Below are 14,859 nucleotides of genomic sequence, written 5' to 3'. Positions count from 1 at the left end.
GACGCCTAGTGGCAGGAGCTGGTCCTGTGTTTTGTGGTTGAGACCTATGTGCTGCTGATTTGCATTCCCTCCTCCAGTGTCCTATTTTTCCACAATAAAAACATACGTCTCCACTCCTATCTCTCCTTCTGAAATCTCCCTGCTGCGCTTGTTGAGGGGGCGGGGCCCCTGCATACATCATTTTTTCACTTTCCTCTGAGCCTTCAACATCAAAATTCAACATCATCTTAACACTTTTAGCCTTCGTGCTGTTGGGGAAAAGATCTGCACCAGCTTTTGTTTTGACAAGTGTGATAAAGTTCTTTATTTTCATGTCATAGAGATTATCAGTGGCAGTCAGCTTCAATAGTTGTGAACATTCTGGATGAATATTGTTTAAGAATGTTGTTATGAAAATCTGATCATTTCCTCCTTCAGGCATGCATGCCTCATTAGTCCAGCAGTGCGTGAAACGTTTCATAAAAACTAGAATGGATTCATCTGGCTTTTGCTTACACATGGTTACTGCATTTAAATCAATTTTATCTCTAGACATTGTGAGCAGAAATTTCTTTAGATTTTGAAAAAAGGCTGTGATTTTGTCATCGTTTATCCACAAAAACGAGGTGGTGTTGGCTGCTTGGTCATTTTTAGGGTCTAGTTCCTCTACTTCTTCAATAAGGTGAGATTCAGTCACACCTGGGATTCGTTGACATAATATATATCTATAATCAGGCCCACCCAAGTGGTGGTATCTGGTACTTCTCTGTAATGCAGAAACAAAGGCTGTAGGATTTTTTTAGAGGATCGGGAAGTTCTTTAATGGTTGCTGCTAACTCTGAAATTTTAGGGGGTTGAATGCAACACATGTCCCCTATTATCATGAACGGGAGGGAGGTGCTGACGTCATTAAATTGTGATCCCTGCTTTTCTTTATAACGGGTGTTTTTGTGGGGGCCCTCTTGAGTTTTTTCCTCTTTTTTCTGCTTTAAGTAGTTCCTTATTAAATTTCTGGTGTTAGTTATTGCTTTTGGCACAGTTAAACCATTCGCTACTCTAGTGTGGCGCTGAACATGATTATCTATGACAGAAACGGCTTGCTGCAGTTCAGCTTCCGTACGTTCAGTTAAAGGATCTTTCATGATTTCCTCACACTCTGCCATTAACTGTTTTGTTTGCTTTTTATGTTCCTGTAACTCTCTTTCTCGTTCAGTGTATTCTCGTTCCTGTCTTTGATCTAGGTTAAACCAGTCATCTTCTTCTGATTTAGGTGTCATTTCAGTGCCTTCCTCACTCTTTTGGGATTCTGCTGTTATATCAGGATATACGCGCTGATGACGTGCAGCCGCCGCAGCAGCTATTAATTCTGTTTTTTCATCATAAGGCGGCGGAGCCGTAGGTTGAACGGATGGGCATATAAGGCTAGTTTTTTTCTGCAGTGGATTTACTAGAGCCTACACTGGCTTGATTTAAAGCATTTACGTCTGGCTCGGGTCCCTTTTTCCATAGCGGTAGCATGCGATTGGTCACATCACGACATTCTATCATATATTTTTTACAGGACTTTTTTAATCAGCCTACTTTCCTTATCACAAATAGTATTTAACATTTCTACTGACCTGTTTTCTGGCGATAATCGTTCGGGATAGGGCTCCGGAAATACATTACGATGCATTAAACTTATAGTTCTTAAGTTCGAGACGAAATCAGTCACGTAAGCACTTCCGCATGTTCTGGATACGTAATCATGGAAGTCTTCATTGATTCGCGAGCGTGGGTTAAACGTAACCGGAAGTGGGAGTCGTACTGAGCCGCTATTTTTATATTTTATTTTTTTCGGTTTTACAGTTAATTTTGATTTTTTATCGGACCCGTCTAAGGTCTTTGAATTATTCTGACCCATGGTCAGTGATTTCCAGAGGGGTTTAGACGCTTTGAAGGATTTAAGTTAGTTTTTATTTTTGCTGTGGCACACCTGAGGTTACTTGATTTTTTGCTAGCAATTTTATCTTTTTAGTGAGCAACTTCTCACTTTTTAACGAGCAACTTCTCGTTTTATGACCCCAGGCAACTTCCTGTGTCCTTTCTGCTGGTGAGCAACTTCTTAGTTTATGACAGCAGGCAACTTCCTGTGTCCTTTCTGCTTTTATTTACAAAACAACAGGCAACTTCCTGTGTTTCTATGTGGGCCACTAACGAAGGCTCCTCAGCGTATCCCACTTGTTACTATGTGGGCCACTGAAGAAGGCCTCGTCAGCGTATCCCGTTTCTATGTGGATCACTGAGAAAGGCATAACACAGTCTTATAAAATAAAAGACGAGTGCCTACCTTCGTCAGGATCCCACTTCTGACACCAAAATTGAAGGAAACGGTTTCCAGGGCCTAATCCGTGGATCGACTTCCTTCGAGGCGTGGACGTCTATCAGCAGAGAATGTACCTTCACCTATCAGCAGAGAATGTCCCTTAGTCTGTAACACAGTCAAATATATTCTCAAGTAATATTCAAGCATGCCATTCAGCGTGTTAGTACGAGCTCGGGAGCAGCTTGGGAGAACAAGAAAACAGAGACTGCTTCAGGTTGTCTTCCCAAATTGACTCAACTTTATTCACAAGTACAACAGTTTATATAGAGGGTAAAATTCATGAGACAGCAGATTATCAGTTTAAACCAGTACAGACCAAGATAAGGGAGCGTCTTCCTGCCCATGGGTGAAGAAGCATCCTTTGTGTAGTTTATCAGTTCAGCTACAATTGTGATTATCTCAGCGACATATTTTCAAGGCACAAAACGAAGAGTTCTTTCATTAGTGAAATCTGAAACAAACCATTTGGCCTTCAACAGGCATCTAAAAGATTAAGAAACTAATGTAGCTGAGGGAGTGATCTCTGTGGTATTTCAACCTTGTACCAGCCTGTGATTCTCACACATCAATTCTTGGGTCAAAGAGAAAAATAACTAAAACAAAGGGGCCTTATTGAATGACAGAGTTTTCCTGCATAATGTCACTATAAAACAATATCCAGTAAATGCTAACCGTAGTGCTAAAATACCTAACACCCCTTAGTGGGCTTGGGGTATTTAGCAAACTAAACACAATTAAATGTTTAATTTAACTGCATTTAGTTTGCTAAATACCCTAACCACACACAGTGAGTTAATGCAGAAGAAAGTCCTGAACTAGCCTCTGATTTCTGATCATGTTTTGGATCCATTAGGCCTGGAGGCTGGAGAGGTGGGCCTTGTGCTGACCTATGCTGTAACACTGATAGGAAACTTCCAGTGGACAGTGAGACAAAGTGCAGAGGTGGAGAACATGGTAAGAACTGAGTGATGACATTTTGTATTTCCATTTTTTTTTGAATGAATGATGTTGATGAAAATGATGTTGGTGGGTGAAGATAAATGTACTTAATGGACAGTTACATGGAGCAAAGTTTCCATTTCCCTTAATCCTCTCAAATTTTGATCATACCTCATTTGTACAAAAACTTTGGACACTTGACTTCTGCACTTACAGTAAAGTATGCTGTACAAATTATAAAGCCCTTTGTAGGAAAGTTGGAATTTTCGGTTTTGGGGTTTAAAAAATATAAAAACATCCTGATGCCTATGAATGAACGTTAACATAGGCTACAAAAAGCATAATTGAAAAAGACCTCTTGGCTTTTCAGATGACATCAGTGGAGAGGGTGGTGGAGTACACTGAGCTAAAGAGTGAAGCACCCTTAGAAACTCAGAAGCGTCCTCCCCCTGATTGGCCGAGCCAAGGAATGATAACCTTTGATCGAGTGAACTTCTTTTATAGCAAGGATGGACCACCGGTCCTCAAAGACATCAACGCCACGTTTCAACCCAAAGAGAAGGTGACACATCGGTTTGTGGAGAACAGCTGGTTGGGGTCTGAGTGATGATCAGCTGTTGATGTTTTGTGTCCTGTGGGTCAGGTTGGTATTGTGGGTAGAACAGGAGCGGGGAAAAGCTCTCTGGTCTCGGCTCTGTTTCGCCTGGCAGAGCCCCAGGGAAAGATCTACATCGACGGTATTGTGACCTCTGAGATTGGCCTACATGACCTGCGCCAGAAGATGTCCATCATTCCTCAGGTACAACATCAGATGACACTTCAACTGCCTGAAGAAATACGTAGTTACAATCTCACTGTTACAATAATGCTATCCATTTCTGTTATTCTTCTATTAATTGAAACTGCTATATCATTTATTTTCAGTAAATTAAACTCAAAACACAGATTTTCAAAGTCATACGATACTGCGTGTCGTTTCCAAATCCATATCCGGTACATAGAATTAATGACGTAGCAGAGTCTACTGATTTTTCTCCCTGACTTCTCTCCCCTCTGCTCCCCAGGACCCAGTTCTCTTTACTGACAGTGTGAGGAAGAACTTGGACCCTTTCAACCAGCACACTGATGAAGACCTGTGGAAAGCTCTGGAAGAGGCTAGTATTTAATTAGCACACCCAGATTTGTCGTTACTGCCCACAGACCAGCTACAGGTTTCTCCTCTCCATGTTCACTGCAGGTACAGATGAAGTCTGTGGTGGAGGAGCTGCCTGGGAAGCTGGAGACTGTCCTGGCTGAGTCAGGCTCCAACTTCAGCATGGGCCAGAGGCAGCTGCTGTGCCTGGCCAGAGCAGTCCTGAGGAAGAATCGCATTCTCATCATCGACGAAGCCACGGCCAACGTTGACCCAAGGTCCTCCAGATACATTACTAGTACAGAGAGCTCCTAGACATCCAGGAGCTTTCTCAACACACTTTTCCCACATGATTCTCAAAGTGTTTTTCTTGTTGTTACTGCAGGACAGATGAGCTGATCCAGAAAACCATTCGGGAAAAGTTCAGAGACTGCACTGTGCTCACCATCGCTCATCGCCTCAACACCATCATAGACAGCGACCGTATACTGGTGACTCAGCTATTCCGACTGTAGCTTTTTAATAAATTCATACTGTTAGAGTACACAGATATGCAAAAAATGTTCCTGTGTTAACTGTTACACCACCGTATGTTTTCTCTTGGCCTAAGGTGCTGGACAGTGGCACCATCCAGGAGCTGGACTGTCCTTTCACTCTACTGCAAAACAAGGAGGGTGCTCTCTACAAGATGGTGCAAGAGATGGGCCAGGCTGAGGCAGCGGCTCTGCTGGAGTCAGCAGGAAGGTGAGGTGAAAAAGAGTCCCCTTAAACATGGCTGAAAAATCTGCATCCACACAGTTTCCATGCTTTCCAGCTTATGACAGCAGCCTGAGCAAAATAATTTAGACTTTTCTGTGGCTGCTACAACCAGGTGAGGTCTACTTCCAACAAGTCTCTCTCACACCCAAACAGAGAAGTTAAACTGTGACGTGGAGTGAAACACTGGAATCAGCTGAACTCTTGCAGCAACCTCTGAGCACCGCGAGCTCCTCCTGCCTCCAACTGTGTGCAACGACTGGGGCGTTTGATGTTTTTTATGCTTTGATCTTATTTGATCTGTGTCTGTTTTTAAGTTATGTTGAAATCATAAATTATGGTTACATTGTCACATGTGAACAAGCTACTCTGTAAGATCTGTAAGCTTCAGAATTTGACCTTGAATTCCCCACCGTTATACTTTTTGTACACGAATTTTCATAAAGTTCATGTAATTTGTAACAGTCCTTGTCTTCTTGACTTGACCAAAGATTTGATTTCAGTATTATATCTTAGTAGCAATATTTGCCAAAAAGCAAAAACTACACAATACACCAAGACAAATGTTACCATGTGAGATGTGTGGGCCTTTTATGTAATATTTGACAAAACAAGCGTACAAAGTTGAAATAACTTAAACATTCAGCAGACAGCTCACACTGCTATTTCACTTTCCTCCCTGGAAATGCTTCAGTCAGCATTTAAACAACACAAGGAACAAAATATTTAACACTGAAATCTTGTGACGCTTTTTTTCCAAGTCTTTAAAACATGTAGTTAAAGAGATAAATGTGAAAAAAATACAGAGAGATCTCTGCAGAGTAAGAATTTGGTCGTTACTAATCCTGAACAATAATATCACTTTGATCTACAAGTGATTTACTTCCATCAGTAAATTAAAGCACTTGGGATTTTAAGGATTATGTAGCCATTTAAAAGCTATTTGTGCAAGGCACCAGAATGCTGAGCAGCAATTTAACACGTGAGAGATAAATAGGTAGTGCTCTACATCAACAGTTCTCATAGCCCTGATTTCTGGGCAGTCAGTCTGAGGAAACAGCTGCACTGTGTGGCCACATCAGGCCCAGCAAATCAATGCTGTGCAGGTCACGTCCACCCCGTCTTACGCCACCAGCAGCGGATCAGCGCTTTCACCAGAGACTGGAGGGGCTTTACAGCCCAGGGATCTTCTGGAGGAGCAGCAGCAATTCAGTGCCTCCCTGAGCTTACAGAGCGGTCTCAAAGATAACCAAGTTCCCGTCTGCTGTTACTGCGTGTCCGTTTGACAGGCTGGGGCGGCTCCTGCTGTCGTAAGCCTGGAACGCATAGTTTACAAATGTCAGTTTACAAAAAGAGATTGACTCAAGTTCTTCACACTTAACGAAAACAAACTGACCTTTTTAGCTGCCTCTAGAAGAGCTGCTGCCTCCTGTTTGCCCGTCTGCTGCACCATTTTATAAAAAATGTTAGTGGGATCCTGCAGCAGGGTGTACGGCTCATCATACGCATGGATCTTCCCCGCATCTAGAACCTGGAAACAAATAGTTCTGATTATTGCACAAAAGTAAGAGCAAAGTATGAGTTTCAAAGTAAAACTAATAGCCTCTTGACTTGAATCTGGCATTTTTCAGGCTATGAAAGAAAAGCTGCTAAACCCAGAAAGCCCGACACTCCATCCACATACAGGGAAAGCAGAAGCTGCTCCAAAGGTGACAGTCACACTTGTGTTACAGTTTGTATGTTTGGACACCAATCTTGTCAAATACAGAATGCATTAAGCATTAATGCATTTCTAAGGCCTGGCATTGACAGATTATTTGGATCCAGCTCTCAGCAAAAAGCCATTCTACTTTTTACCTTTGCATTAGTTGTTTAACTACTACCTAATTAGAGGTTTTACCTAATTAAGTGGCATCAGTGTCAACGATTCAGGACTCACCAGTATACGGTCGCTGTCTACGATGGTGTTGAGGCGATGAGCGATGGTGAGCACAGTGCATTCCCTGAATTTATCTCGTATGGTTTTCTGGATCAGCTCATCGGTCCTGCAGCCGCAGAAATAAACGCTTCTGTTAGTGTGACCTTTAGATAAAATTTACTATCAGCAAACAACCACCGATGTGTCAAAGTAAGTGTTATCAGCTGAGTAGTTTCTGTATCCCATCATGCTGCAGTACACAAGATATTCTTCTGTCTAACAAGATGTTGTTCATACACAGTAGGCAAACGTCATCTTGCAGTACCTCGGGTCCACATTGGCTGTGGCCTCATCAATGATGAGGATGCGGTTCTTCCTCAGGACAGCTCGTGCCAGACACACCAGTTGCCTCTGGCCCACACTGAAGTTGGAGCCCGACTCAGCCAGGGCAGTCTCCAACTTTCCAGGGAGCTCTTCCACCACAGACTTTAGCTGCACCTGCAGGAATAAAAAAAAATAAAGCAGCTTTAACTACACTGTGTGTGTCCTCTATAAATAATTCCTGCTCTGTCGTCTTTTTACAGTTAGTTCCACAGGGTTCTGTACTGGGACCAATCATACATGCTTCCCTTAGACATTATTAGAAGCACTGCTATGATATGATACGCAGATGACACCCAGCTTTATTTATCAATCAAGACAAATGATTCAAAAACAAATAGTGTGTCTAACCTGACACTGACTCAACCTCCAATAACACAAGGACTCATGTTTGATCAGGGTATGTTCCTTAGCATCTACATTAAGGACTGCCTTTCTTTTCTTTCTATTAATTTGTGCAGTACCTGTAAAATTAGAAGCAACCTGTCTCAAAGTAAAGCTGGAAAGCTAGTTGGTGTATTTATTTATTCTAGGCTGCATTGCTGTAAAAGCCTAAAAGCCTTCAGTTGATCCAGAATGCTGCAATCAGTATAAAAGAGAGACTCCATTCTTCACATATTAGCTTCTCTGCATTAAATTTGAAGTTCTTCTTCTTACATATAAAAATCATGAATAAGACCTGTTAGTATCTAAATATCCTAACAAAGATTAATATAAACTATAACATAATATAATTACTGCATAGTCATCTGTTTTGACAACAATGTTACCCACAGAGATGTCCCGTGATGCTAAGAGCACAGCTTTAGCACATTTGTGCCATTCACTGCCTTCCCATCATAGGCCATAAGGGCTACTCTGGGTAACATCACCCTCAGAGGTATTTGTGCAATAAGAGCTGCTGGGTTCCTCTGCAGGTGGAGAACTGTGATAGACAGTGCGGTGTTATTGTTACACTGTGACAGCAGCAGATGTAGAGATGTGACCCAAAGCTGACAATCCCTCATTATAAGCGGTTGTAAATGCACCACAGGAATTAAAGAGTGCAAGGATGCAGAGAGTTGGAACTGCACAGTTTTTCTCAGCTGAAAGAGGGAGAGACAATGTGTGAAGGATGCTGATGATCCTCTGCTCTGAAAGTGACACAATTAGGAATAGGATCTATATAGAGCCCCAGACAGTCCATACATGGTGCAGGTTCCTGGCAGCTCTTTTCAAGGCTGATTTTGAGGTCAAAATCCTTGAGGTCATTCACCACCACACTGGGATCTCTGATTGTCCGCTCCTGGCTCCAGGACATAATTACATAATTGCCTATGTAAGAGAATATCCTCATGCAATAGAGACAGCAGCTCCTCCACCCTCAGTCATCCTGAATGGGACAGTTTGATGCTAGTATGCTACGCTCTGATGAGCCAACCTGACATATTTCACAATATTTCTGTTGTATGGTAAGATAATAAAATAGTTTGGCAAGTATTCTGCTTCATCATACAAGAATTAAAACTCACACACTACTGATTCTGCCGATTGTGAGAGTTACTGACCTCTTCCAGAGCACTCCACAGTTCTTCATCTGTGTGTTGGTTAAATGGATCCAGGTTCTTTCTCATGGAACCCGTAAACAGTACCGGGTCCTAAAGGGGTGGGGGAGAGTTGGAGAACCCAGAGGACACCAAAATGATTAGATTTTGTGGACTATTTGTAAACAGAACAGCACAGTGACTTATTTCGACATATCTGAGTGAATGTCCTGCTGTGGCAGGTAAAAGTTTAAAAAACCTAAATGGCACACATGGCAAACTGTAACCAGCTGCCCTCCTTTGGTTTTGAATGCATCCTACAGTTTGCAAAAGTTCTGACTGATCACAGCAAAGAGCTTTGTGGGAAGTGAAATGCTGAGAGCGTTGAGGAGAAAATGTTTGCTGGACAGCTGATTTTAACTCATTACTGGTAAGCTGGTGAAAACAAACAAACAAACAACAAAAAAACCAAAAGATGCAGTGTTAAAACTACACTCGTATAATTGTTTGAGCAAATAATTCAATTTTATTTATAAGCACCAAATCAAAGCAGTTGCAACAAAGTGCTTGTGCACTTTGTTGCAACACTTGTGCTTTTCTCACAGAGCAAACAGAAGTGACTCTAGAGTGTCAGAGCAGACTGGGGCTGCTGATCCTTTCTTAGCTTTAAGGATGTGCCCAACTAGTAATAATTAATGTCACTTATTAGCCAAATATTTCTCATGTCAAAGTAACAAAGTCATAGTAGACGAGCTACGAAACAAGGCAACAAGAGTAGCCAGATGCTAGTGTTGTGTTCTGCTAAGAGGTCAGCTATGATGTTGTACCTGAGGAATGATGGACATCTTCTGCCGCAGGTCATGGAGGCCGATCTCAGAGGTCACAATACCGTCGATGTAGATCTTCCCCTGGGGCTCTGCCAGGCGGAACAGAGCCGAGACCAGAGAGCTTTTCCCGGCTCCTGTTCTACCCACAATACCAACCTGACCCACAGGACACAGAACATAAGCTTTGGTTTGACAGCGTATCACACAAATGGCTTCAGGTTCTTAGAAACAAAACAAATAAACCTTGATGTCTGACCTTCTCTTGGGGTCTAAACATGGCTTTCAGGTTGTGCAGCACCTGAGGTCCGTCAGCACTGTAGGAGAAGTTGACCTGGTCAAAAGTCACCAGGCCTTTACTTGGCCAATCAGGAGGAGGACGTTTCTGGGTTTCCCAGGGTGCTTCACTCTCCAGTTTAGTGTACTCTACTACTCTTTCCACTGATGTCATCTGAGGACAGAAACGCAGGAATGCACATTAAATCAGGATCAGTCTGTGTGGTGTAGTCAAGAACACAACATGTAATAAAACTATTTGCATACAAGTTCAATTTAAGAAATAAACAATCAGGTAAATCTGAAAGAATGGATTAATATCTAGAATTACACCAAAAATTTAAGAAGATACTGCCCACCACATCCTCCACATCCAATCAGCAAGTCTGCAACTCACAACTCAGTGTTCAGGATGCTTCAGTCTGCCACTGTTTCTGCAGGATTATTTTCCTAAGCTACTTTTTCTCCATGAGCTGCTTTTCTCAATGAAGGAGAACTGCCACGTGAATCAGACGGATGTTATAGAATCATTTAGTGTGTCTACTTGGTATCAAGGAGAATGCAGGTATTATTTATTATGGACAGATGCCAGAGAAACACCAGTACAACTAGTGGTCTATTCATGCTATTCATGTGAAAGAGCAGAATCCCAAAGCTTAACCCTTTGGACTCTTGCAAAATAATAATGTCCATTCGTCCTCTTCTGCTTATCAAATTCAGGGTCACGGGGGGACTGGAGCCTATCCCAGCTACCACAGGTCGGGAGGCAGGGTACACCCCGGACAGGTCGCCAGGTCGACAGATAACCATTCGCACTCACATTCACACCTACGGGCATTTTAAATTCACAACTAACTTCATGTCTGTGGACTTTCGGAGGAAACTGGAGTACCCGGAGAGAAACCACACAAACATGGGGAGAACATACAAACTCTTCACAGAAAGACCCCGGCCTGATGGTGGAGTTAAACTCAGGACCTTCTTCTTGCTGGGAGACAACAGTTCTAACCACTGCATCACCCAAATAAATAATTTACTTCAGACTCCTAAAAATTTTTGATCATTTAAGTCTGCTGACAACACAAGTTTAAGATGCGTAGCACACCAGGCAGAAATCATACAACATCAGGAAAGTGGTCTCAGATTCACCTCCATGTCAACAAGCCCAACAACCATAAATATAAAACAAAATGGCAAAGAAGACTTTTGATGTTCAAATGACAGAATAAATACAATCTTTGGACTATTTCTGGAAATTAGTGAGATTTATATGGGAATAGCAAAAGCTCAGTATGGAAAGAAATGATACAAGCTCTGGAAATAAAAGAGACAGTGAGTATCTTACCATGTTCTCCACCTCTGCACTCTGTCTGACACCCCACTGGAACATGCCCATTAGTGTGACAGAGTAGCTCAGAGCCAAACCAACAGCACCCGCATCAAGCTCTGACAGGAGCAGGAAAACAACCATTTTACTAACACTTTTAAAAGTTAAACGGCAGCAATCACTCAGCATCTGCTGGACTGCATATACACTGTATTGCCAAAAGTATTCACTTAACTGCCTTCGCAAGCATATGAACTTGAGTGACATCCCATCCATTTAATTTAGAGGGTTTAAAATTATGCAGCTTCAACTCTTCCACAAGGTTTAGCAGTGCGTTTTTGGGATTTTTGATCATTCTTCCAGAAGTGCATTTGTGAGGTCAGACACTTATGTTGGATGAGAAGGCCTAGCTCGTCATCTCCACTCGAATTCATCCCAAACTCACTCACACATGTCTTCATGGACTTCATGGACATTGCTTTGTGTACTGTACACAGTCATGCTAGAACAGGGGGCCATCGCCTTGATGGCCCCTTCCTGAATGAAATTGTCCAAAATGTCTTGGTATGCTGCACTAAGAGTTTCTTTCCCTGGAAACAGTCAGATAAGTACCGTTCTCAGACTGGACCATCGGCTTGCCAGATGGAGAAGCTTGATCGTTCATCAATTTGGATGGGTAAGCCTATACTTTTGGCAATATAGTGGATAACCGGCACACAGCTGCCCCCTGCTGGTAAGCGATCGCAAACAGCAAGACTAAATCAACAGTAAAATTAGTTCTCTCACTGTCTCTGAGCAGCAGACAGCCAAAAGTAGTGATGGTAACAAAGATGGAGCAGATGCCATCAAGGCGGACAGCAAACCAGCGAGAGGTGGTCAGGAACAGGAACCAGGCCTCTGCACAGGGAAACAATCCATCACAGACAGTTCAAAAACATACAATTTTTAAGTTCTCTGATCATAATATGAGCTTCTATGTGCCAAGCATGAAGAGCACCTGAGTGCAGGTCCTGATGGGCATCAAAGACTTTCTGGAAGCGCCTCTCTTCCCCAAATGCTCGGATTGTCCAAAGGCCCTGAAGAGATGAGGACAAGTGGGAGAAGACTGGACTCCGAGCTGAGGACACAGATGAGTCAGAAGTTACCAATAGGTTAAAGAGCTTCAAGTTTTAAAGATATTACATATGCAGGTTTTAAAATGAAAAAGAAACAACAGTAGCAGCACGTGTATCTCCTTCTTCACACACTGTTGTACTGTAGGACACTCACTGGTGGACTCCAGCCGTTTAACATTTCTGGAGGTCCGCAGAAAGTAGCGACGCAAATAAAGAAAGATGAGAAGGAGGGGGACAACGGGGATAAGGATCCAGGGAATCACTGACGCTGCAACAGCAATGACCCCAAGTATCTGGAGGAAGATCTGCTCACAACAGAAAAACACATCAACATTAAAGTGGTTTGTTCTTGTGCCTTTTTCTTTTTGAGTGTCTTTAGAAAAGAAAAATGAATGTTTTACAGAATGAGAAAGTATTTTCATTAACTTGTGCATTGTACTTCAGCCTTTCACTTTAGTAACAGCACTGTCAGTTTTACTCATTTTATTCTTCAAAGAGATCTTTGACCCTCTGTTACAAATAAGAGCGTTATCTCAGATGGGCATCAGTAGGTAAATGTTACCAACCTCAGCAAAGGGCAGTGCCACAGCGCTTACACTTTCGCTTTACTCACCAGTGGCAGCACTGAGTACTGAGTGACTGAGGCAAGCTCAAGGAACATGTGACAACAAAGAAATTCGTAATATTTTGTCCAGCAGCGTGTAATCAGTGTAATGATTAGCTTCAAAGTTAAGAGCTAAGGGCTAATGAGTTATAAAGCCTGGACCTGAGTGAAGTATTTCAGGTACTGCATTGATTTCATAGTGATGGGACAGCTGCTGTGAGTCTGCAGCAAAGTTTAAATTGCCTAGTTATGGCATTTTCTTCATAGAATTTAGCTTTCACTTTGGAAAACTACCCAGCAACAGATGAGCACATGGTAAGATCGCTTTTCTTCTTAGGTTGTTGAACTGTTGATTTGATTCTATTAAGACTTGTTACCGTTTTTTTTTATTGGACTTTAAATGACTTTTATTGGCTTGAAAGTTTTATTATCATTACAGTAGTGAGTGCTGCTGTTACTTCAGGGAAATACTTCCCTACCTTTGCTCTGGACCTGCTGTGTTTATCGAAAAGAGCGTGGAGGCTACAGCTCCACCATAAACTGTCACTTGTTATGATCTTCATTGCAGCTTTGTCAGTGGTTTAGAAAAGAAAAATGCTGCTGTGTCTTTGCTGAGAAATCTACCCTCACCTGAACGAAATCTGCAAACGTCACTGGCATGTTGGAGTCCAGCAGCCCAATGTCCTTTGAAAATCTGTTCAATACTCTTCCTGAGGTCAGACAAGAGATAATTATCACCACACTTTGAAACCAGCTAGAGTAAGATTAATGTTTAGTTTAACTTTCCTTGCCTGTATATAGGGGGTCATATGATTGTTGGGTTTTTCTCTGTATCTATGAAGCGCCTTGAGGCGACTTTTGTTGTGATTTGGCGCTATATAAATAAAATTGAATTGAATTGTATACTGTGCCCCCACAAAGATGGCAAATGGAGTAAAAGTAACCACAAAATTCATCCATCCATCTTTACCCCCTTTATCTGGGTTATTTGGGTCACACCAAGGTATGACTGAGTTCCTGACCCTATGTGTAAGGAAGAGGAACCTCACCAAACCTCATCTAACCCTGGGGCCTGGCCAGCTTTTTTGTTTGTTTGTTTTTTTACTTCAGTGGCCTCAGCCACAGTGATGGATGGGTTAGCTCCAGACTCTGCTTCCACTACAAAAAGTGTATCAGCAGGATTGAGGACATCATTTAAGCAGATCAAGCATCCTACCCAGGGACTTGAAGAGGGTTGGGTATTGTGCTGACGTGTCAAATGTGATTTTACACATAAGCATAAAATGACAGTCAGGACCTGTTTCTTGACTCAAATGCACAGGGAAACAACCAGACTCATCCATCCCAAAGCACAGTTGCCAAATTGGGGATACCTGTATACCCAACCTGCCTGTCACCTCTCACTGAGGGCAACCCAGGACTGGTACAATGTCCAGCCCTCTCTAGACACCAGAGCAAAAGCTATGAGTTCATGTGACCGTGACTACACCTAGTTCATATTTCTCAACCTTAAGCATTAGCTCAGGCTCCTTCCCCAACAGAAAGGTGCCATTCCAAGTTCCTAAAGCCAGATTTCTCAGCCTGCCCCTGACCATCTCCCCTCCGGTGAGTGGTTGGCCCACACGAGCACTACAGAATTCCATTTAGAAGTTTTTGAACTACAAAATTCTACAATTTACCGACTCTGGCTTTAGAACGTACAACACTAAAAATTTGCAAA

At 42.4% G+C, this 14,859-nt stretch overlaps 2 protein-coding genes across 4 annotated transcripts in view; one reads left to right on the top strand and one right to left on the bottom strand.

Annotated features, from left to right (window-relative positions):
- LOC146642423 (ATP-binding cassette sub-family C member 4-like) overlaps positions 1 to 5,472 on the top strand; it is a 29,354-nt gene extending 23,882 nt beyond the window's left edge. For 2 of the 3 annotated variants that reach the window (XM_085397698.1, XM_085397700.1), the window contains 8 exons: positions 3,198 to 3,298; positions 3,654 to 3,845; positions 3,927 to 4,082; positions 4,348 to 4,437; positions 4,521 to 4,693; positions 4,801 to 4,906; positions 5,026 to 5,159; positions 5,328 to 5,472. In XM_085397698.1, coding sequence (XP_085253824.1) covers positions 3,198 to 3,298; positions 3,654 to 3,845; positions 3,927 to 4,082; positions 4,348 to 4,437; positions 4,521 to 4,693; positions 4,801 to 4,906; positions 5,026 to 5,159; positions 5,328 to 5,343 — 968 coding nt within the window. In that variant the 3' untranslated portion in view covers positions 5,344 to 5,472. Of the gene's footprint in view, positions 1 to 3,197; positions 3,299 to 3,653; positions 3,846 to 3,926; positions 4,083 to 4,347; positions 4,438 to 4,520; positions 4,694 to 4,800; positions 4,907 to 5,025; positions 5,165 to 5,291 lie in introns of all 3 variants that reach the window. The other variant, XM_085397699.1, reaches the window with a different exon arrangement.
- The window catches only part of LOC146642420 (ATP-binding cassette sub-family C member 4-like), a 61,176-nt gene continuing 51,233 nt past the window's right edge, over positions 4,917 to 14,859 (bottom strand). The window contains exons 20-31 of the mRNA XM_085397696.1: positions 13,770 to 13,849; positions 12,690 to 12,840; positions 12,418 to 12,537; positions 12,207 to 12,317; positions 11,439 to 11,539; positions 10,077 to 10,268; positions 9,821 to 9,976; positions 9,018 to 9,107; positions 7,415 to 7,587; positions 7,111 to 7,216; positions 6,568 to 6,702; positions 4,917 to 6,487 (exon numbers count right to left, since the gene is read on the bottom strand). Of these exons, the coding sequence (XP_085253822.1) occupies positions 6,398 to 6,487; positions 6,568 to 6,702; positions 7,111 to 7,216; positions 7,415 to 7,587; positions 9,018 to 9,107; positions 9,821 to 9,976; positions 10,077 to 10,268; positions 11,439 to 11,539; positions 12,207 to 12,317; positions 12,418 to 12,537; positions 12,690 to 12,840; positions 13,770 to 13,849 (1,505 nt within the window). The 3' untranslated portion in view covers positions 4,917 to 6,397. The remainder of the gene's footprint in view (positions 6,488 to 6,567; positions 6,703 to 7,110; positions 7,217 to 7,414; positions 7,588 to 9,017; positions 9,108 to 9,820; positions 9,977 to 10,076; positions 10,269 to 11,438; positions 11,540 to 12,206; positions 12,318 to 12,417; positions 12,538 to 12,689; positions 12,841 to 13,769; positions 13,850 to 14,859) is intronic.

Source organism: Rhamphochromis longiceps, linkage group LG23, assembly GCF_057381845.1.
Source record: "Rhamphochromis longiceps isolate RC_006_pf linkage group LG23, R_longiceps_female_GT1.1, whole genome shotgun sequence".
NCBI lineage: Eukaryota > Metazoa > Chordata > Actinopteri > Cichliformes > Cichlidae > Rhamphochromis > Rhamphochromis longiceps.
This window is presented reverse-complemented; position numbering and strand designations above follow the sequence as displayed.